Source organism: Phocoena sinus, chromosome 11 (genome assembly GCF_008692025.1).
Source record: "Phocoena sinus isolate mPhoSin1 chromosome 11, mPhoSin1.pri, whole genome shotgun sequence".
NCBI lineage: Eukaryota > Metazoa > Chordata > Mammalia > Artiodactyla > Phocoenidae > Phocoena > Phocoena sinus.
In genome coordinates this window covers 41,827,200-41,850,331 of record NC_045773.1, presented here as the reverse complement: position 1 = coordinate 41,850,331, position 23,132 = coordinate 41,827,200, and the positions used below count along the sequence as shown (strand labels likewise).

The 23,132-nt window shown below is 47.3% G+C and overlaps 1 protein-coding gene and 1 long non-coding RNA gene across 7 annotated transcripts in view; one reads left to right on the top strand and one right to left on the bottom strand.

Moving 5' to 3' along the window:
• The first annotated feature begins 1,728 nt into the window (after positions 1-1,728).
• Positions 1,729-7,796, top strand: LOC116761801. 2 transcript variants are annotated; one of them, XR_004352110.1, is made up of 5 exons: positions 1,735-1,806; positions 2,467-2,594; positions 3,842-4,242; positions 5,851-6,868; positions 7,509-7,796. It is a non-coding gene; the product is annotated as an uncharacterized LOC116761801 (long non-coding RNA). The 2 variants fall into 2 exon arrangements; XR_004352111.1 differs by having other exon boundaries at positions 1,729-2,562.
• Positions 2,610-23,132, bottom strand: part of SLC6A20 (solute carrier family 6 member 20) — a 43,756-nt gene continuing 23,233 nt past the window's right edge. For 2 of the 5 annotated variants that reach the window (XM_032648047.1, XM_032648048.1), the window contains 5 exons: positions 22,360-22,601; positions 20,978-21,140; positions 11,699-11,903; positions 10,059-10,218; positions 7,911-8,726 (listed from right to left, as the gene is read on the bottom strand). In XM_032648047.1, coding sequence (XP_032503938.1) covers positions 8,201-8,726; positions 10,059-10,218; positions 11,699-11,903; positions 20,978-21,140; positions 22,360-22,601 — 1,296 coding nt within the window. In that variant the 3' untranslated portion in view covers positions 7,911-8,200. Of the gene's footprint in view, positions 2,757-6,797; positions 7,074-7,910; positions 8,727-10,058; positions 10,219-10,676; positions 11,904-20,977; positions 21,141-22,359; positions 22,602-23,132 lie in introns of those variants that run through there. The other 3 variants (XM_032648050.1, XM_032648049.1, XR_004352109.1) reach the window with 3 other exon arrangements.

Sequence of the window (23,132 nt, the reverse complement as noted above, 5' to 3'; positions counted from 1 at the left end):
GAGTCCTGTGTGCTCAGAGCTGTTTTTTGACAGTAGGGATCTGTGGTGAGAACCATTTGGAAACATTGGGTTAAACATAGTCAAAGACTTGTCTCAATTCTCGGACTTGTCAGAGGTTTGACACCCCTAGAGGGTGTGCAACGCAGCAGCACCCAGACTTTTTGGTCTGTGGAATTTATTTACAGAGCATCTCAATAGGACGATTCTGTGAAACTGATTTTGAGTAAGGCTCGTGAGCCTTATGAGGGCGAGCACTCTGGCCATGGAGTTAAAGAAAACATGGGCTCTAATTTATATTTGGACCTACTTGTGTGTTGAACTTGGTCTCTTAACTATAAATTCTTGGATTCTCATCCATATGGCAGTTCCCTAGGATAACACATGCACACGGACACAGCCCTGCTGAGAAACCCAGGTAAATCTACAGGCGGGAGCTCTTCCTTGATGTCCAGCTCTCATCCTCTGTGTTGGACATCACGCAGAGGCTCCATAAATGGGATTTCACTGCGGGGGTGGAGGGGGAGAGACAACTAAAAGGAGTTGTGACATGTTTAATTATTACCACGAATGCCCTGGTCCTGCGTGAACTGGTCAGATGGCCTGTTTGTTCTTAGCACTTCCCTTTACAGATTATTCTGAGCATAACTTTGTCTTTGCTTTTTGTTTGTTTTAGCCAAAGGCCCAGACATTCGTCTTTCTTCACCATTTTCAGTGATGCGTGCCTGTTGCCTGTTTATTTTTCTAGCTGTAGGAAGCTAAAGTCGCATCTATTAAAATATCATGTTACATTTTATGTCCTAAATTGAGCTCCTATTAGATTTCGGTTTAAACATAGACTCTGAGGTTAGGAGAAGTAGAAAGTACAGGTTGTAAGTCATGTTTGGAGAATTTAAGATGGCCTTCTCCTGACCTTTTGGGAGCACACATTCTCCTGGGTTCTGTCCAGCTTTATTCACAACTCCATTGCCTACTGATGTCTCCTCTCTGCTTTATCCCTGTTCTAGTTATCTATTTCTGGAAAGTAATCTCACAGTGTTGCGAGTTAGGAATGGAGCCTGGCACAGCTGGGTGATCTCTTCTGTTCCAGATGGCACTGACAGAGGTCACTCAGTGATATTCAGCTGACAGAGGGGCTGGTCTCTGGTCTGCGCTGGTTTGGTGCTGCACAAGGGTGGCTGGAAGGTGGACCAGCTGGTTCTGTGAGCTGGAGCACCTCCGTGTGGCTTTGCAGCACGGCAGCCTCAAGGTCGTAGGACTTCATACCTGGTTGGCTCACGGCGGCCGGAGTGAGAGTTCCAGCAAACCAGGTGGAAGCTTGCATGGTATGATCTAGCCTCTAATGTCCAGTGGTGTCCCTTCCGCCATACTCTATTGGTTGGAGCACTCACAAACCCACTCAGATTCAGGGGGAGGGACACAGACCCCCTCTCTCAATGAGAAAGATGGAAAAGAACCTGTGGCCCTGTCTGGACACATGTTGGATTTTTTTGTAGGCTTTGGTCCTAAGCCCTCATCTCCATGTACACACTTACCCCAGGTGATGTCATTTAGACCCATGGTTTTAAAATAGCATCTTGGTGCTGTGACTCCCAAATATATATACATCTAGATCGGACCTTTCCAAAAGGTTCAGATTCTAATGTTCTGCTGCCTACCCGATATTCCCACCTGATTCACTGGCATCTCAAACTCAGTATGGTCAAGCAGAGCTCTTTTTTTTCCCCCCAAAGCTCTTGATTTATACTCTGCAGACTGGTTCCATGCCGAGTTTTCTCCATCTCAGGAAACGCCACCAGCATCCACCCAGTAAGTCAGACATTTCATCCCTCTCCTCTCAACTATGCATCCAGTCCATAAGCAAGTCTTGGCAACTCTCCCCTGCCAAAATATAACTCAGACCCACCTATTCCTCTCCATATTCATTTCCAAGTCTATGCCACCATCATCTTTCCCATGGACTTCCTAAAGTAGCTCCTGGAATAATTTTCCAAGGTCCCCATCTACAACCCTCACCAGTCTGTTCTCCACAGCTACAAGTGATCTTTCAAGTGTAAACTAGATGACGCAGGGCCCCACGTTAAACCCTCAGGTGAGATTCTCTTGCTCTTTGAAGGAAACCGGAGCTCTGTTGTGGCCTATAAGGCCTTATATGACCTGGTCTCTGCCCACTTCTCCAAGCTCATCTCCCATCGCTCCCGTCCCCAGTCCAACCACAGGCCTCCTTTCTGCTCTTTCTCCCCTGAGGGCCTTTGCACTGCCATTGCCTCTGCCTGGACAGACCTTCCAGCAATTCCAATAACTAGTTCATTCTTCTTCAAAATTCAGTCCACGTATCTCCTCCTCGACCACTTGATTGAAGCACTGTCCCTCTCACACCATCACTTGGCCCATTTATTTCCCTCTTAGAAAAGATCACAGTCTGTAATTATATCATTTGTTATCTGTCACTGTCTTTTTCCCTTCCAGAATTTAAGAGCCATGAAGTCCAGAGACCAGAACTTTCCCCAGAGCCTACACAGGGACTGGATTGTAGTATACTCCGTAAAGGCTGATCCTGTGCAGGTGGGCAATACGAAAGGACACATGAGTCACATGTAAGAGACTGGTCAGAAAATTCTGCTTGAGAATTTCATATTTGTAGACGTACTTTTTGCCTTGCAAAGGATTGTTTAAATCGCTCATTTTTTTTTTCTTCCTGACTGGATGCTGAGTAGAAAATGGTTGGGTGAATTAATTCTCTTCCCCAGCTTTTCTGTCTATAAAGTGGAACAGCCATAAGTTAATTTTTCTATGTAAAATAACTTACAGAAATCTAACACAATAGTTTACACGCTCTTTCCGCCCCAGGACAGTTCTGAGGTCACACCCAAACCTATTGTGTGGGTTCTCATGGCCTCAGCCAACAAGGGATTCTGAGGTGGGCAGACTGCCCAGGGCACCTCTCAAAAGGGTTGGAAAGATTCTGCAGCAATTCGGAAGAGCTCACATTCTGTTTAAATCCAGCAAATTAGAATTTTTTCCCCTAATTTCTCTTTTGGATGCTACCCTTCCTGTTATCATGTGATCCTCTTCTCATGTGATGGCCTTCATACACTGCATTGGTGCGGTTTCACTGCGTGTGAGGAAGCAAACAGAGAAGGCAGTAGAAAAGAGACCAGATGGATTCTCCTTTATTTTCCTTTTTTTTTGTTTTCAAAATTAGCTAGTATGTTTACATAAGGAGGGAAAATCTTGTGTTGAGAGGTCTCAAAACAAAACTACATCTCATAAGTGAACAAAAAGACCTAGAGATATATTTGTTTAGGGTTTTATTTATGACAATTGCTAAAAAAAAACAAATATTTCCCTACCTGATTCTTTAGAACTAAGAGTAGGTGTGTTTTTAGTATAATCAGAAAGCTTTCTGGAGTCCGTGTCTGGCTCTAATGTCATTGTACTGCTAAGGGCACAGGGATGAAACGTGCCTTTTTCTCTCCAGCTTATTGGAAGAGGGTGGACAAATGTTAAGATGACTGCTTTTGTGCAGTCCCTAGAAAATAGTCAAAGAATTCAAAGAATTTTTTGAAACAGGACTGAGGATTACTATGAAACGTTCTGCTCTTCGTGCAGTTCTCACAAAGCAGAATAAAACTGAACCCAAGCTGGAGACATTTTCATCTGGAGCACATTAGTCTATAATAATGGGACTTCACCTGTTCGACTTCTGTGAGCAAATATTTTTCTGGAGAAGTAACTTTTCCATACAATTAGAAATGCTCAAAAGTGCTTTCAAAATTTTAAAGGTCACTTTCGATGTAAGTGTGCTTAAATGTATGACACATTTTCCTTCTCTCTTAAATAGGGCCCTGGTTCTCAGATTGGCAGGTTCCCAGGCGTGGCCTGGACACCAGGAGTTTTCAATGCTCCCGGGTGGTTTGAATGGACACTGAGGTGGAGGACCTCTGAAGTACAGCAACGGTGAATGAAGAGCTGCTCTAGAACAACATTTGTGTCTATGCTCCTGAGGATACCTAGCATTCAGGGCTGAAATACCCAGGTGATGACCAACCCCCGAGGGGCGGCCCCTGTTGTAAGACAGTGACCAGGGCTGGGGGCTCAGAGACTGTGACCCGTAAGGATTCAGGAACAGACTCTGTGCTGTGTATTTGCTGTTGAGTGTGCTCACTCTCCAAGCCTTGATAGCTGAGGTTTTGTGACACCGAAGAACCCTCTGGTAAGAAATCGGAGGACTGACTAATTGTGGTAAGTAAATGCTGGTTCATGCATTTTAAAGCCAAGTGATTTTTTTTTTCTTTTCCATTATGGTTTATCACAGAATACTGGATATAGTTCCCTGTGCTAGAGTAGGACCTTGTTGTTTACCCATTCTATAAAGAATAGTTGGCATCTGCTGATCCCAGCCTCCCAATCCATCCTTCCCCCACGCCCCCTCCTCCTTGGCAAACCACACGTCTGTTCTGAGTCTGTTTCTGTTTCATAGATAAGTTCGTTTGTATCATATTTTAGATTCCACATATAAGTGATATCATATGGTATATTTGTCTTTCTCTTTCTGACGTACTTAGTATGATCATCTCTAGGTCCATCCATTTTGCCGCAAATGGCATGATTTCGTTCTTTATGGCTCAGTAATATTCCATTGTATATATGTGCCACATCTTCTTTATCCATTCATCTGTTGATGGACATTTAGATTGTTTCCATGTCTTGGCTATTGTAAATAGTGCTGCTGTAAACACAGGGGTGCCTGTATCTTTCTGAATTATAGTTTTGTCTGGATACATGCCCAGGAGTGGGATTGCTGGATCATACGGCAACTCTATTTTTAGTTTTTTTGAGGAACCTCCATACTGTTCTCCATAGTAGCTGCACCAGTTTACATTCCCACCAACAGTGTAGGATGGTTCTGCTTTCTCCACACCTTCTCCAGCATTTGTTATTTGTAGACTTTATTTATTTATTTATTTAGCAGGGGCTACTCTTTGTTGCGGTGTGCGGACTTCTCATTGCAGTGGCTTCTCTCGTTGCGGAACACAGGCTCTAGGCACGCGGGCTTCAGTAGTTGTGGCTCACGGGCTTTAGAGCGCAGGCTCAGTAGTTGTGGCACACAGGCTTAGTTGCTCCGCAGCATGTGGGATCTTCCCGGACCAGGGCTCGAACCCATGTCCCCTGCATTGGCAGGTGGATTCTTAACCACTGCGCCACCAGGGAAGCCCTATCTGTAGACTTTTTAATGATGGTCATTCTGACTGGTGTGTGACATTTTGATTTGTAGCTTTGATTTGCATTTCTCTGTTAGTGATGTTGAGCATCTTTTCACGTGCATGTTGGCCATCTGTATGTTATCTTTGCAGAAATGTCTATTTAGGCCTTCTGCCCATTTTTGGATTGGGTTATTTTTTGTTGTTGACTTGTATGAGCTGTTTGTATATTTTGGAAATTAAGCCCTTGTTGGTAACATCATTTGCAAATATTTTCTTCCAGTCCATAGGTTGTCTTTTTGTTGTGTTTATGGTTTCTTTTGCTGTGTAACAGCTTAAGTTTGTTTAGGTCCCATTTGTGTATTTTTGCTTTTATCTCTGTTCTCTCGGGAGAGTGACCTAAGAAAACATTGGCACGATTTATGTCAGAGAATGCTTTACCTATGTTCTCTTCGAGGAGTCTTATGGTGTCGTGTCTTATATTTGAGTTTATTTTTGTATATGGGGTGAGGGTGTGTTCTAACTTCATTGACTTACATGCGGCTCTCCAGCTTGCCTAACACCACCAAGTGGTCTTTTTATGGGCATCAGGTGAAGCTGGAAGTTCAAGACTGCCTAAGACCTTTCTAATGCGTATTTCTTGTTATAGGGAAGTTTATGGCATGAAAAAGAAAAGCCGTCTCTAGCTGATGTCCCAGGTGAATGTGTAAGTGTCTTTAAAGATGTCTGTACAGATCTACTCAAAGAAACTTTGTGTGCTGCACTGAGAGCATGGAATTGAGGAGTGTTAGAGCAGTAAGGGACCTCCTCACTTCCGAGATAACCCTGACCTACTTATTGCAGTTAAACGACAGGAGACGTTCACAAGGTGGACTAATGCTGTATCATAAATACGGTGTCTTCACTTACTGGGTGTTCTGTTTGAGAGCCGTCTTTCTATACATTTTAGAAAACTTATGTACAGATAAATAATTTAAAACTAAGTTATGGTCTTTCCTATAAAGAGTTGGTCATCAGGTCCAAATATAACTTTAGGTCTATGGGAAAGTTAGCTTCACTTTCATCCTCATAGAGGCTCTGGCAGCTTTTCAGTGTCGTGAGACACCAGGGCCGAAGGTGGTTTGGGTTGTTTGTAGAGAGGACTGGTCTTGGACCCACTGAGAGGCCTCAGATTAGGGAAAAGTGACTCCTTTTGTGAGCTCCAAACAAAGGCCTTTCTTTATGGCCAGTGATTGCAGGTTCACCATGACTGAAAAAAGAACTAACTGATTAATGTTGCGTTGAGGACATTCAGATTAGTCATCTTAGTTAAAAAACTCCTTTTCAAAATTCTCTAAAAATGAATGCCCGGATCTCACCAGAAAACATTCCTTAAATTTTATCCCATAAAAACTGTAGTCAAATTTCAGCTCCCGGTGTGCCCTACTTCTAGGACTTTGCTAGAGTCGAGCAGTTGTCTTCAAGACTGGCTGTGAGAATTCTGCCTCCGTGGTGACAGGGAGGAAGCACCGTGTGTGACTCTGGGGGTGGCGGGTGGGGTGTGTGTCCTGCTGAGGGAGTAGTCTTTCTTTTCACCTTCCTAATCCTTTCTAGACTCGAGAAGACGATGGGCTGAGTGCTTCCGGAGTCAGTATTTCCAAAAGCAGCCGAGGCGGCTCCATCTGTACGTAAGTGGCTGTAAGATAGTGAGCGGCTGACGGCAGTCTCGGGGAAGCCCAGCTCTCAGGCCACGGAGGCTGTGTCTCCCTGCTTGAGGTGGCGCACGATGAAAGTCCCCAGGGCCCCCAGGGGGATGCACATGGTAGAGGAGGCCACGAGCAGCCCAATGATGGCCAGTGCATACGGGGGGTAGTCCTTGGTCACAAGCTGGCCCTGAAGAAGGAACCTGAGTGTCAGAAGAGAAAGAACCTCCCGTGCGGAGCCTTCTGAGGGCACCACCCCTCCGGGCCTCAGGCTCTTCAGTGGGAGGAAGAGAGCATCTGCGGCCGGGCATCCTTACACCCGGGGCCACCCCAGCTCTGCGTGCAGGTCACTAGTGGCTCTGCTGGGCAGACTAACTCCCCCACTCCCCCTGTGCGTACTGTTTGGAGCTACCTGGCAAGAGCAACCATGAGAATAATCCAAGGCTTATGTTCAAGGCAGCAGCAGGGCACCTAAACGTAGGGGCTACCTGTCCAGTACAGCAGCCATCAGGCATAGGTGGCCATTGAGCACTGGGAATGTGGCTGGGGATGCGCAAGAAGTGAATTTTAAATTTTGTTGAAATTTCAATAGCCACATGTGGTTATTAGCTTCTGTGTCCAGCAGCACAGCTCTCATCTCAGGAGAAGTGTTGATGGACCTCAGGACTTAGTTGGAAGAATGATGGATGTTTCCGTAAATGCAAAACTGATGAGAAACCAGTTGAGGCCCAAAAGCCACTAAATGCTACACTACCTTTCCACAAAGGAACCAGAGGACAGCTAAATCCAGGGAGCAGGTACTTGCTGTCAACCAAAGCACATATGGTTTGTAAACCAAAATGCCACCCGGAGTGTGGCCGCGGGAACCAACCCACAGACTTCTGTTGCTCGTCTGTTACTCATTGTGTTCTGTGTGACGAGTACAGGAAGTGGGAGGAAACATAAATGATTTTAGCAGTTTGACAGCATATAATCCTGTGTCTGCTGAATCTGATACATATTTGGTGCTTGTATTTGCTCTACCACCTTTTTTTTTTTTTAAAGGAATTCACTGTTAGTTGCATTTTCCAAAAGTATCAGGCTGCACACCCTGCTCCTCCACTGCAGGGTGGGAAGCCCTGCTCGGCACCACTGCCAGAACCAGACGCAGTGGCGCCTTCCCAGCCCTGGTGCAGTGTGGAGTGTGTGGACTGGAGCACGGGCCCCGTGCACCCTGTCTGCACACACACCATATGCTAAGAGGCAGCATCTTCTATCCACAGGGAAAGAAATCCAAATTGGTCAGTTGTACTACTTTCCTTAAAAAGTAAATCTTTTTTATGAGAGTGTGTCTGTGCAAGGACAGCCAAGGCTGACCCTCAGGCCCGGTGCCGTGATACGGCTGTCCAGGTTGTTAAAACACTGATGTGCTGCCCTCTGCTGGGTGAGCAGATGCAGCCCAGCCTCCTGAGTGCCCCGCTCAGTCCCCGGTTCTGTCCTAGCAACTCCAGTGTAAACGCCAGTCCCTGCCCCACCCAGCTCCTCAGGGGCCATGCCCTCCAGCCTTGCTTGGCCTTGCCTGAGTGGCCTCAGTGGACAGAGGCCACCAGGAAGTTCTGGATGGAATCTCACTCTCTTCACTGCAGCCCATGTTGAAAAACTCACAGCCCAGCTCCTGGGCTCAGTATTTTTACATACCTGGGAGGCGTCCCAGGCTTGGTACTGCAGGGTCCCTGTGATGATGTAGTCACTCAGGTAGAAGACAAAGAGGCTGATGATGAGCAGCGGGCTCACGCCGCCCCACATGGCCTTCCAGTACCAGTTCAGAGCGTGTCCAGTCATAGCCTTAAGGTCGCTTTCGAATCTGTTCGGAGGTGGGGAGAGAAAGCTTGGATTATCCATGCTGTTGGCGCCAGGCAGTCCAGGCCACACCTCCTCCTCTGCTCAGGAAGATTCTGTGCTGGGCGCCACTGATGTCTGAACACGACCACTGGGCGGTCTCTGATTCCTTCTGGGGGTCTTGGGGGCAGGGAGGGAAGAAGGGCTGAGGCCGCCACAGAGGGGGCAAAGCAACCATCCATAGGTGAGTGGACATCAGAGGCCATGCTCCTGGTGCCGGCCTTCAGCTGGAGGCTGCCTGTACACCAGAGGGCCTGGCGGGGCGCCTGTGAAGCCAGTCCTCAACACCAGGGGACCCCGAGGGCAGCCCCGCTCCACCCCTCCCACCCTGCCGTCAGCAACTCTCCTTCCCCCTAGATATGCCCCCACAGGGGAATCGCTTTTGTCCCCTGGAACCAGAGCAGGTTTTCTGGGGCAGAGGGAAAACCTGAAGGAAGCAGAAGCACCTTGGCCCTGACCCGTTGGAGCTGGCATGGAGTGCTGCTTCCCAAGTGTAGCTGCCTGCAGCCCACCATTGGGATTCCCATCGTCTGTGGGCTCTTTTTTTTTTCTTCTTTTGCTGTACGTGGGCCTCTCACTGTTGTGGCCTCTCCCCTTGCGGAGCACAGGCTCCGGACGCGCAGGCTCAGCAGCCATGGCTCACGGGACCAGCCGCTTTGCGGCATGTGGGATCTTCCCAGATCAGGGCCCGAACCCGTGTCCCCTGCATCGTCAGGCGGACTCTCAACCACTGCGCCACCAGGGAAGCCCTGTGGGCTCTTTTTAGCAATAGCATGCCAATATATCCGTTTTACCAGGGATTGGATAGTCTAATCATATTTTTCTGCCCCCCCACCCCACATAGAAATGAGGATGGAAAGTATCTCAGCACTTTGAGAAATGCTGACCCAGCCACCTCCCCGTTTCCCAGGGGAGGGGACCGAGGTCCAGGGCTGTGATGTGACTTGCCTGAGGGCACCCAGGCCCAGCATCCGGATTGGTGTCTTACCGCCAGTCCCGGGCCTTTGAAACTGCTCCCCACGGCAGAAGAGGCAGCCATGGGGGAGGGGAGGGGGCCGGGTGAGACTGTCACAGCAGGAACCACAGCCCCTGCCTCTCCTGGACCCTGCAGCGTGTCCATCACCACCTGCCCCCCCTGCTGCCACTGACCTAGCAGGAGCCTGGGCTGTAGACCACAAAGACCCACGTGCATAATGTGAACACCTGGGACTCTCGAAACTACATGTGGCAGAAAGTGTTGTGAGGCGTGGCCTTCACGGGTGGGTTTCCTGGGCGGCGGGCGGGGCAGGCCTCCTACCTCCTCAATCCGTACAGGTAGCACACGGCGGCCGCCTCCACCAGGACAATGAGCAGCAGGGGCAGCGTGGCGGCGTAGTCATTGAAGATGTCGAACCAGTAGTTGCCGGCCTCCACGGTGAACACCAGGCCGATGGCACAGCTGACGAGGCACACCAGACCTAGGAGCACAGACCGCCTGCTCACCCGCCTGTGCACCCAGCTTTCTCCGGGGCCCAAGAGCCATGGACCCTGCGGAGGCGCTGGCCGCTCAGTTCATCCTCGTGGGCTGGCCTCTCTGCACGTGTGCGCCACGTGTGTGTGTTGGGCAGCGTGGGGCAAAGGTGTTGCGAGGAGTGTCAGCAGGACTTCCTGCTGCTAATTCGTGGAGCCGTCCAGTAGTGGGGAATCAAACTCGGTGGAAAAGAGAAACTTGGAGGCGTTGCTGTCTAGGGGAATCTCACCCAATCTATGGGTCTGGTGACTGTTTATCCCAGCAACTCAGCCACTAAGCTCATGGGAAGTGAATCAGGGGAGGAGACTTGAGCTGCAGGGCACCCCTCACAGGACCCCCTAGAGAGGATTCACATCTGACCAGAAGAGAGGAGTAGGGAGGGGAAGAGAAGAAACAAATGCTTACCCAACTGCTACTGCGCCCCAGGCACTTGCCATGCAGTGGAGCCTTTAGCTTCTGGGGCAGGTTATCAGGAGCCCCCTTCTACAGAGGGGGAAGCCAAGGCTCAGAGATGTCGGGTAACTTTCCCAACACTCCACAGCACAGAAAGAAAGTTGGAATTCAGACACAGGCCCTTCTGTCTCCAGAACCGAAGCTCTGGCTCCAGTCTCTGCTGCCTCCCTTGGGCACCCCACAAAGTATTAGACTCTAAAGCTCCCACCTGCCCTTTCCATGGCCACAGCCTACACTACCAGCCAGTGAGCCCCACTGCTGTCCTGAGGCGGACACAAGGAGAACAGGCTCTGTGCGGGAGGGGAGGCTCACGTAATGCTGGCTCCTGAGGGCAGGGAGGCTAAGCGCTAGAGGGCTCTGGTGGGAGCGGGGTTTGATGTGGGCTGGGACGAGGGGTTCTGGATGTGGGGGTGAGGAGTCACGGTTCTCTGGACCCTGCCAGGTTGCACTGGCGCAGATGGGTGGTGGAGTGAAGTGGAGAGGCAGGCCTGGATAAACAGGTTCTTGCCCCCACAAGGCAAAGGTCTGCCAACTGCAGAATGGGTAGATGAATTGTGGTGTATGGTCTTAGGCTGGATTATTACACGGACAGGAAAGAGGATGGGGATGGGGGCGTACTGATGGGGCAGGAGCAGGGAGGGGCTCTCTGGTGCGAGAAATGTACGTGTTGTCGTTATGCTTCAGTCAACACAAAGACAAAAGCAGGTTCTCTGCTAGCCTGGAGAGCTTTGAGGGCCGTGTCGGGGGGTTTGGCCTTTGCCAAGGTTGGGGTGACCACTTCACTCCCCTGTGATGTGGAGAACCAGATGCATGGGGTGAATCATGTGTACCAGGTCCCAGATTGCCCGAGAGGAGAGAGCCATGGCAGGACCCTGGTGAGGCTGCTGCGGCCTCTCGCTGAGCCTGCGGCCCCTGAGGAGACTCCCCCCTCTGCTCACTTCCCCGAGCCCCGCCGCCTTCGCTGGCCCACTCACCTGAGATTGCCTCTTTGGGCAGGTAGCTGGAGATGACCTTGCTGTCGGTCAGAGGGGTGAGGATGGCGGCCGTGTTCCCCAGCATGCTTCCAATGCCCAGCATCAGCAGCATGAAGAAGTAGAGCACCGACCACAGCTGGGACACCTCCATGTTTTTAATGGCCTCTGTGTAGACGATGAAGGCCAGGCCGGTGCCCTGGACGGCCTGCCCACAGGATGAAGACACCAGTTACACCGGGGGACTTAGGACTTAGGACTTCTTCCCCAGGTGCTAAGCTACTTGGGGAACCTGAGAATCAGCCATGAGAAGCCACATTCTGAGGTTGGATCTTCCATCTGCACACCAGCCCACTGAGGGTAAGCTGGGCTGGATAGAAATGCGAGCTGTCAGGAGCCCTTATTTGCAAAGTGTGAGGAGACACCTCAGTCAACTTGGAACACTGAGTTCCTCTCTCCTGCCCCAACTCACATCATTATGGATAAAGTATAGTAAGATAATGGTTGCATAATTTCTTTTTCCTGTATCATGACTGACTGGGTGTTCCGGGAGCTGAGATAGTGGAGCCACAGCTACAGGATCCAGAATGGTGGGGAGCTGGCCTGGTCGGCAGGCAACCAAGTGGGCAGGCTGCTCAGAGGCCAGATGCCTGCGGCGGTAACGCTGCTGTAGGGATACTGAACTGTGGAAATAGAGCCTCAGCTCCTGGTTGAAAGGGCTTATGGGTGGGGGGGGGGGGGGGAGCACCCCCTGGCTGCCAGTAGCAGAAGCAGCAGAAGCAAACACTGGGGAAGGCTTCCATTGCAGGTCTGAATTGGGTTACCTGTAAGACCACCAGAGATGATCAAGCGGTGAGCTTGCAACCCGAGATTTATAAACTGACCAGAAAACATGCCACTATGAGTGAAGAGTCAGCAGGAATAAGAACTAAGATTTCAGCACCCTTCCCCTGGAACGGCAGATGCTGGACTGTCAGATTCAAAATACAGGTCAGCTCAGCAGCGTACCAACGGGGACAATGGTGTTCATCCGCCCTGGGTGCAGACCATAAGGGAGTGATCACTTGCAGAGAATTTAAAAACAACAACAGAACCTACTAAAGGTGGCCGGCTTTTTATTACCATGAGCCGACAGCGCTAAGCAGTGTCACTGATAATACATGCCCGCAGAAGACAGCTGGGATGCAATAAAGGTGAACAAATAAAATAGCAAGCATGCCGGTCAATACAGACACTGTTGTATAAAATAACAGTAGCATCCAATTTATCAGTTTAAAAAGAATTGGGAACTTCCCTGGTGGCTCAGTGGTTAAGAATCCACCCACCAATTCAGGGGACACGGGTTCGAACCCTGGTCCGGAAAGATTCCACAAGCCACAGAGCAACTATGCCCGTGCGCCACAACTATTGAGCCCACACGCCTACAGCCCATGCTCTGCAACAATAAAAGCCACCGCAATGAAAAGCCCGGTCCTCATACCGCAGAGAAGAGTAGCCCCCCCACTCCCCACAACCCCACGCACAGCAGCAAAGACCCAATGCAGCCAAAAAAAGAAATCTGTTAACCTTTAAAAAATAAAAAGAATTGGACACAAAAGGTACTTAAAACAAGAGGGGTGAGTGAAAGTGTCTGAAAGTCCTTGTACTGTTTGGGAAGGAACTCAAGGTATAGTTTAAACTTTGTTAAAGATTCATGGAAAAATTCAAGTGGAAAAAAGTCTAAATAAATCAATAACCACACAATTCTTGGGCACTGAGCCAAACTCAAAAAGTAAGTGAGGAAAATTCCCAGGTGCCAGAAACAAAAAGGAAATTTGAACTGAGCAGGAACACAAGTAGGCCTCAGAAGTCATCTGAACAGGATCCAGGCCTTAAAGGCAGGGGCTGAGGTCTGGGGATCTGACACCCTGGTAGGGAGGGTCGTGCCACAGGTCAGTGTAAGCAGGGAGGAAGGAATAACAAAGTGTTGCCTCATCCACGAAATGACCTGGAATGGCTCCACCTATGAAATCAAAGGGCCAAAAAAACTCCAAGGTACCTTACTGGCAAGCAGAGCTATGGGCCTTTACTGTTCCCTCTTCCTGAAAGGCATTCTCTAGAGACACTTTCTAGAAGTATTTACATTAAATATAAGAATTAGACAAACATGCCCACTCTCATTTGCACTTCCACTGTGCTAGAAAAAAATTCCTAGGATCCGCAGGTGCCATAAGAATTACATAGAAACGTAAAGCAAATATATAGAAAAATACGAGAATAAGAATTCATCAAGGTTGCTAGATAAAAGACCAACACAAAAACCGTTAGCTTTCTTTTGCAACGAAAACCAGCAATGGTAGGAATTGGGAAATGAACACTATTTACAATAGGAACAAAACAATAAGGTTCATAGACATAAAGGTAAATCAAAGATCTGCCAGGATTTTGTGGAGAAAAATTAGTTGCAGAATATAAAAGAAGACTTCAGTGAATGATGAGAAAAAGCCTGTTCCTAAATCAGAAGTCACAGTTGAAAAAAATATTCATTGTTCCCAAATTATATTACAGAGTCAGTGCAATTCTAATAAAAGTTAAAGGGATTTCCCACCCCCCAGTGGAACTTGTCAAATTGACCTGAAAATCAATGTGAAAAAAAAGGTCCTAGGGACTTCCCTGGTGGCATAGTGGGTAAGACTCCACACTCCCAATGCACAGGGCCTGGGTTCTATCCCTGGTCAGGGAACTAGATCCCACATGCATGCCGCAACCAAGGAGCACGTGAGCCTTAACTAAGGAGCCCACGTGCCGCAACTGAGGAGCCTGCCTGCCTCAACTAAGAGCTGGTGCAACCAAATATTAAAAAAAAAAAAAAAGTCCTAGAATAATGCTGCTAAAATGGCCACACTATGCAAAAGCAATCTACAGATTTAATGAGATCCTTATCAAATTATGCATGGCATTTTTCACAGACCAGAATAATCCTTTATATGGAACCAAAAAAGACCCAGAATTGCCAAAGCAATCCTGAGGAAAAAGAACACAGCAGGAGACACAACCCTCCCAGACTTCAGAAAATACTACTAAGCTACAGTAAAGAAAACAATGTCATGGTCACAAAAACAGACATATGGATCAATGGAACAGAACACAGAGGCCCGAAATAAACCTACACACCTACAGTCAATTAATCTTCAACAAAGAAAGCAAGAATATACAATAGAGAAAAGACAGTCTTTTCAGCAAGTAGTGTTGGAAGCTGAACAGCCGCAAATAAAGTTAGAACACACCCTCACGCCATACACAAAAATAAGCTCAAAAGGGATTAAAGTCTTAAATACAAGATATGACATGATAAAACCCCAGAAGAGAACATAGGCAAAACATTCTGTGACATAAATCATACCATTTTCTTAGGTCAGACTCAAGGCAACAGAAATAAAAGCAAACCTACCAATGGACCCAATCAAACAAAGATTTTGCACATCGAAGGAAACCATGAACAAAAAGACAACTATGGACTAGGAGAAAATATTTCAAAATGATGCAACCTACAAGGGCTAAATTTCAAAGATATACAAACAGCATGTACGACTCGACAACAAGACAACCCAATCAAAAAAAATGGAAAAAAGACCTAAAACATTTCTCCAAAAAAAAGTATATATATATATATATATATATATATATATATATATATATATATAGCCAAAAGGCACAAGGAAAGAGTTCAACGTATATAATTATGACACAAATACAAATCAAAACTACAAATTATCACCTCTGCAGTACGAAGGACAATCAGCCTGGTCAAAAAACCCCAAAAAGTCTACATACAATAAATACAGGACAGTGTCTGAAGAACAAGGAACCCCTGGTTAGTGGGAAGGTAAATTGGTAACAGCACAATGGACAGCAGTAGGGAAGGTCCTTAAATAATGAAAAATAGAGCTCCCATAAGGTCCAGCAATAACACTCCTGGGCAAATATCTGTAGAAAACCATCCTTCAAATACACACATGGCCCCAACAGTCGTTGAGGTAAGATTTACAATAGCCGAGGCATCGAAACTACTGAAATGTCCATCGAGTTGAATGAATGGATAAAGAAACGCCATACGTGTGCACAGTGGACTATTAGCCAGAAAACAGAAATCATGCCATTTGCAGCAACATGGATGGATCAGGAGATGATCTAACTAAGTCCAGTAAGTCAGAGTAAGACAAATATATGATATCACTTACAGGTGGAATCTAAAAAAGGATACAGGTGAACTAATTGACAAAACAAAAACAGACTCACAGCCTTAGATAAGTAATTTAGAGTTACCAAAGGGGGAAGTTGCAGAGGGGGGCGACAGAAATTAGGAGGTTGGGATTAATACACACTAATATGTATGTATATATATAATTATAAAACAGATAATCAATGAGCACCTACTGGAGAGCACAGGGACTTCTACTCAACACTCAGTAATAACCTATGTGGGAAAAGAATCCGAAAGAGAATAGGTTCGTTCTTTTATATGTATACCTGAATCAAGCTGCTGTAAAACTCAAACACAGCATTGTAAATCACCCATACTCTAATAGAAAATAAAAAATAAATTTAAAAAAGAGGGAAAAAATGCAGACTATATTGCCCTGAGGCCTCGGTGACCAGGACTGGTGTCACATTCTTGGAGCCTGAGCAGGCTTGGGATCCACGGCTGAGCTGTCATGGGGCTGAGGGAGCTGGGGAGGATGTGCCAGCAAACGAGCCCCACCCTTGTATCTGTGGTGCCTGGTCCCCTCTGCGTGGGACTACAATCTCCGGATCCACACGGGTCCTCCTACTGCTGAAGCAAGCCTAGTGCACCCAAAGGATGGTGGACCTGCTGGGAGGAAAGAGCTGTGAAAAGACACCGGATCTCCACGGCTCCTGCTGGTGGGGTTCCCACCTCCAGCCTCCTTCCTTAGAGACGCCCCACCTACGAACCATGGCACCATCAGCATAGCACTACTGTAGGGGTTGGGAATCAGTCTGCAGGGTGAGGGGGGTGGGAAGTATCCAGACACAGGCCCTTGGGGTTTTCTTCCGGCGTTTTCCATGTAATTTAGAACCCAGGAACACAGCTTTCTCTAAGCCTATGGTTGCCCGAGTTACCAGAGTGGGGCATGAAGAAGTGCTGCCGCCTTGTGTCCGCTTCTCATAACAACATCCTTAAAACACTGCTCATGGTCGCTTAATATTCACAAGGCCTGCGGGGCACTAAATGATCCCTGCTCTCAAGAAATGTCCTGTTGTAGGTAACGGAAAAAGAACTCAAAACAGGGCCGACTTTCAAAACAATTTCAAGAGATTAACTTTACTCACCCTGTTGTGGTTTTTTGTTTGTTTTAAAGCACGTGAAAAGATGTTCAGCGTCGCCAACGAGTAGAAAAATGGAAATCAAAATGACAACGAGTTATCCCCTGGCACCAATCATCAAAAATTCTCCAAAGAATAAATGCAGCAGAGGACGTGGAGAAAGGGGAACCCAACAATGCTGCTGGGAGGAAGGTAAATTGGTAATAGCCACAATGAAGAGCAGTAGGGAAGGTCCTTAAAAACTGAAAAATAGAGCTCCCATAATCTCCAGCAATCCCACTCCTGGGCAAATATCCGGAGAAAACCATCTTTCAAATACACACATGCACCCCAATGGTCATTGCAGTAAGATCTACGATAGCCGAGGCATCAAAACTACCGAAAATCCACCGAGATTAATGAATGGATAAACAAGACGCACTACATATACACAGTGGACTATTTCCCAGCCAGAAAACACAATGAAATCATGCCATTTGCACCAACATGGATCAGGAGATGATCTCACTAGGTCCAGTAACTCAGACACAGTAAGACAAATATCATATGATATCACTTACACGTGGAATCTAAAATCAGATACAAATGAAATAACTGACAAAACAAAAACAGAGAAACAGCTTTAGAAAAGAAATTCAGAGTTGCCAAAGGGGGAAGTTGCAGAGCGGGGAGAGAGAAATTAGAAGGTTGGGATTAACACATACACACTAATATATGTGTATATATATATATATATATATATATATGTATATATGTGTATATATATATATATATACACACACACACACATATATATATATATGTATAAAAATAGATAACCAGTGAGGACCTACTAGAGAGCACAGGGACCTCTACTCAACACTCAGTAATAACCTATGTGGGAATAGAATCTGAAAGAAAACAGGTACATGTATAACTAAATCAAGCTGCTGTAAAACTCAAACACAGCACTGTAAATCAACCATACTCCAACAGAAAGTAAAAATTCAATTTAAAGAAAAAAAGAGGGAAAAAACACCTACTATATTGCCCTGAGGCTTCGGTGACCTGGGCTGGTGTCACATCCCTGGAGCCTGAGCAGGACTGGGTCCCAAGTCTGGAGTATGCTGGGGCGGAGGGAGCTGGGCAGGATGTGCCAGCAAACGAGCCCCACCCCTTGGACCTGTGGTGCCTGGTCCCCTCTGCATGGGACCATAATCTCCAGATCCAGACAGGTCCTCCTACAGCTGAAGCAAGCCTAGTGCACCCAAAGGACGGTGGACCCTCTGGGTAGGAAGAGCTTTGAAAAGTCACCTGGTCTTCATGGGTTTGGTGGTGGGGTTCCCACCTCTAGCCTTGTTCCTTAGAGGCGCCCCCTGTATGTACCACAGCACCATCTGCATAGCACTTTTGCAGGGGTTGGGGATCAGTCTGTGCGGTGAGGGGATGAAGTAACGAGACGAGATGTAAACCCTCGGGGTCTTCTTCGGGCATTTTCCATGTAATTTACAACACAGGAATACGACTTTCTCTAAGTCTCTGGTTGCTGGAGTTACCAGAGTGGGGCATGAAGAAATGCTGCCGCCTTGTGGCCGTTTCTCATAACAACATCTTTAAAAGGGGGCTTATGGGCAATTAATATTCCCAGAGCCTGCGGGGCAGTAAATGACCCCTGGTCTAAAGAAATGTCCTGTTGTAGGTAACGGAAAAAGAATTCAAAACAGGGCCGACTTTCAAGAAGCCAGTTTCAAGAGTTTAGCTTTACTCACACTGTTAAAAAAAAAAAAAGCACAGGGATATTCAACATCGCTAATTATTAGAGAAATGCAAATCAAAACTTGGACAAGGTATTATCTTGCACCAGTTAGAATGGCCATCAACAAACGTCCACGAAGCATAAATGCAGAATAGGGTGTGGAGAAAAGGGAAGCTGCCTACACGCTGCTGGTGGGAATGGAAATTTGTGACAGCCACTATGGCGGACAATCTGCAGCTTCTTTAAAAAACTAAAAATAGAGCCACCATACGATCCTGCAGTCCCAGTCACGGGCGTAGTCCCAGAGAGCACCGTCATTCGGAAAGACACACGCACCCAACCTTTACTGCCACACTGTTTACAATAGCCAAGACATGGAAGCAACCAGAATGTCCATTGACAGAGGAATGGATAGAAAAGATGTGAATATATGCGACGGAATATTACTGAGCCATAAAAATTGAAATAATGCCATTTGCAGCAACAAGGATGGACCTAGAGATTATCATACTAAATGAAGTCAGACAGATAACGACAAATATCATATGACATCATTTACAGGTGGAATCTGAAAACTGATACAAATGTACCAATTTACAAAACAGAAACAGACTCTCAGATTTAGAAAAGAAATTTAACAGTTACCAAATGGGAAAAGTGGGGTGGAGGAGGTATAACTTGGGAGGTTGTGATTAACATATACGCACTAATATATATAAAAGAGATACCAATAAAGACCTACTCTGTAGCACAGGGAATTCTACTCAACACCCTTTAATAACCTATAGGGGAAAAGAATCTGAAAAAGAATAGATCTGTATCTACGTATAACTGAATCAGGTTGCTGGATGTCTAAAACAAACACAAGAGTGTAAATCAACTATACCCCAATATAAAATTAAATTAAATTCAACAAAGTTTGAAAAACTAAATATGACAAATGAACTTATCTATGAAAGAGAATAGACTTGTGGTTGCCTAGCGGGGTTGGGGGAGGGTTTGATTGGGGGTTTCGGACCTGCAGATGGAAACTATACATATAGAATGGATAAACCAGAAGGTAGTATTCTACAGCACAGGGAACTATATTCAATATCCTGTAATATCCCATAGCGGAAAAGAATATGAAAAAGAATATATATGTATAACTGACTCACTTTGATGTATGTAAGAAAGTAACACAATACTTCAATTGTTAAAAGAAAAAAAAGTTGCCAGCATAGCAAATATAATTCTGTAAAATATAAATAAAGGTGATTTTAGTAGCAAAAGTTTTTTGGAAAAACCCAAATGTCTATCAGTAAGGGAATCCATAGGGAACTCCCTGGTTGTCCAGTGGTTAGGACTTTGGGCTTCTACTGCCGCTGGCCTGGGTCCAGTAAATTGTAGGATATTTGAATGATGGAATAAAATGTAGCTCTTACAGGGCTTCCCTGGTGGCGCAGTGGTTGAGAGTCCGCCTGCAGATGCAGGGGACGTGGGTTCGTGCCCTGGTCCAGGAGGATCCCACATGCCGCGGAGCGGCTGGGCCCGTGAGCCGTGGCCGCTGGGACTGCGCATCCGGAGCCTGTGCTCCGCGGCGGGAGAGGCCACAGCAGAGAGAGGCCCGCGTACCGCAAAAAAAAAAAAAGGTTCTGGCCTCTGGGGAGTAGTGAAAGCTTTGGAGACAGTAACAAAAGGGATTTTATCTTTATCCTTGAAATGTTTTTTTTTACATAAAAAAAATTGGAGCCCACAATGACAAAATATTTACAATTTTTCATTCTGAGAGGTGGATAGATGTGTTTGTTATATTATTCTTTATACTTTCCTCTATTTTTCAATTTTAAAAAGAAAATTTAAAGGAAGAAAGGACACAGGGAACCCAAAGGAACTGTGTAGAGACTGGGATTCCCGTGCAGCACTCGGGGAGACTAGTGGGCAGAGTTCTCGTCCTCTAAGAGGCACAAGGAAGGAGATACATATATAGATACATTTTGTTGTTGTTTTGGTTTTTTTGTTTGTTTTCACACCACGCACAGCATGTGGGATCTTAGCTCCCCGACCAGGGATCAAACCCATGCCCCCCTGCAGTGAAAGCGTGGAGTCTTAACCATTGGACTGCCAGGCAAGTCCCGAGTTTTCCCTGATTTTCACGGGGTGTGCATACCCCTCAAGTTGCACTTTCTCTAGAACAGCTCCCAAAGGGCCCGAAGCTCCCAAAGACCTTGCCAGCACCTTACCGTTTCCAGCTCCGATTCCAAGCTGCAGTTTTTAATCTGTGGGAACACCTCGCTGTACTTGCTGGGGTAGGCAGACGCCAGGTAACTTTTCACCTCCTCCAGGTTGCTGACTGTCAAAAAGCCATCTTCAAGGTCGAAAGAATTGGTCAGCAGCAGAATCACCCTGCAGAGCAGAGCAGCCGATTAACCTTCGCTGATTACAAAACCCTCTGCCTCTTCGGATTAGGTGAGGTTGCTCCAGCAAAGGGAATCTGTTGACTGGTGAGCTTTTAAAGGGCAGAGTGATTGTGAACGGCTTTGAAGAAGCCTCAGATAGGAACAGTGATGATCAAAGGAACCAAACCCCCGCAGCTGGGCCGTTTTAACCTCTGGACCAACACTGTCTGACAGAACTTCCTGTGGTGATTGGAACGTTCTCCATCAGTGCTGCCCGATATGGTGCCCACTGGACACGTGGCCGCTGAGGACTCTGATGAGGCCAGTGCAACTGAGGAACTGATTTAAAAGAACTTACATTGAAATGGAAACCAATTTAAATCAAAATTTCAATCAATTTAAAATTTTAGTTAATTTTTTTTAACTTATTTTATTTTTGGCTGCACTGGGTCTTCATTGCTCCACGCAGGCTTTCTCTAGTTGCGGTGAGCGGGGGCTACTCTTCGTTGCAGTGCACGGGCTTCTCATTGCAGTGGCTTCTCTTGTTGCAGTGCATGGGCTCTAGGCGCGCGGGCTCAGTAGTTGTGGCTCGCAGGCTCTAGATTGCAGGCTCAGTAGTTGCGGCGCACAGGCTTAGTTGCTCCGTGACATTTGGGATCTTCCCGGACCAGGGCTCGGACCCGTGTCCCCTGCATTGGCAGGCGGATTCTCAACCAATGCACCACCAGGGAAGTCCCCCACATTTTAGTTAATTTTAAATCAATTTACATTTAAATGTTTACACTAGCCCCTTGTGGCTAGTGACCACTGTATTGGACAGCATACCTTCTGGATGATGTTTCTTATATTTTGGGTAAGGGGCAGCAGAAAGTAGATCCTGCAATCTCCATGGCTCAGCTGGAGAGCTCTTGGTTACTTCTGAGGGGGGGAGATGGGGTAGAAGAAGCTAAGGTTTATCTGTTGAATGCCCTATTGGCACTAAGTGCTCTGAATACACAAAACTGCCCTCATTCCTTCAGGCAGACGCCGGCTTGCCTTACGCTCATCAGCTGCCGGTGGTTCTGATTTGAACCCTGGATTGAGGACAGCAAAGCCTGTGCCCTTTGCCCCACACCCCTTGACTTCTGGTGTCTGCCTCCTCCCAGAGACCCTTTCAGCTCGGGCCTTTAGAGGCTCACTACCCCCCCCCCTTGAGGCCTGGGGCCCACCGGATGACCCAGGCTTACTTGTTCAAGCAGCTTTCGTAGTTGAAGGTGGCCTTGAAGCCATAGATGGAGAAGGTGACGACGCTGGCAAAGATGGAGGTGGAACTGTTGATGATGGACACGATGACGGCGTGCTTCTGGCAGTTGTTGGAGGGCTCGTTGTAGCTGGCGAAGGCGATGAGGCTGCCGAACCCCAAGCCGAGCGAGAAGAAGATCTGGGTGGCTGCGTTGATCCAGGCCTTCGGGTTGGCCAGCTGCTCCATCTGGAAAGCCAGCAGGGACAAGACTGGAGAACCCCGGGTGGGAATCCCAGACTCCCAGATCAGCAGGGGGCAGGAGGCCCAGAGAGGGGAAGGAAATTGCCCATGGCACACAGCCAGCCAGATGCAGGCCTGGGGCCCGAACCCAGCTCTCCTGGCCCCACGCGTGCCCAGCCCGGTCCTCAGCAGATAAAACGCATCCTCTTGTCCTACCCTCCACTGCCTCTCACCTGCAGGAGGTGTGCAATTGAAAAGTGTAAGATAAAATAAGTTTTAAAGGTATTGAGCCCCTGACCCATGACCCAGGCACTGCACGGGTCTGGGCCTCCAGAAATGGCGGTGCTGGTGTCTAGGTCTGGGTTGTACCGCAGCACTAATGTTAGGGGGCATTTGGAATGTGATGGGGGCACTAATGGCAGGGTGCTGCCAAAGTCATTTTGTTTCCAGGGACCAGATTTGCTAAATGAATAACTTGTCCTGCCCCAAAGGCAATGGTGGCCTCCCTTGATTAGCATCAGCTGTGGGGTGACTGGG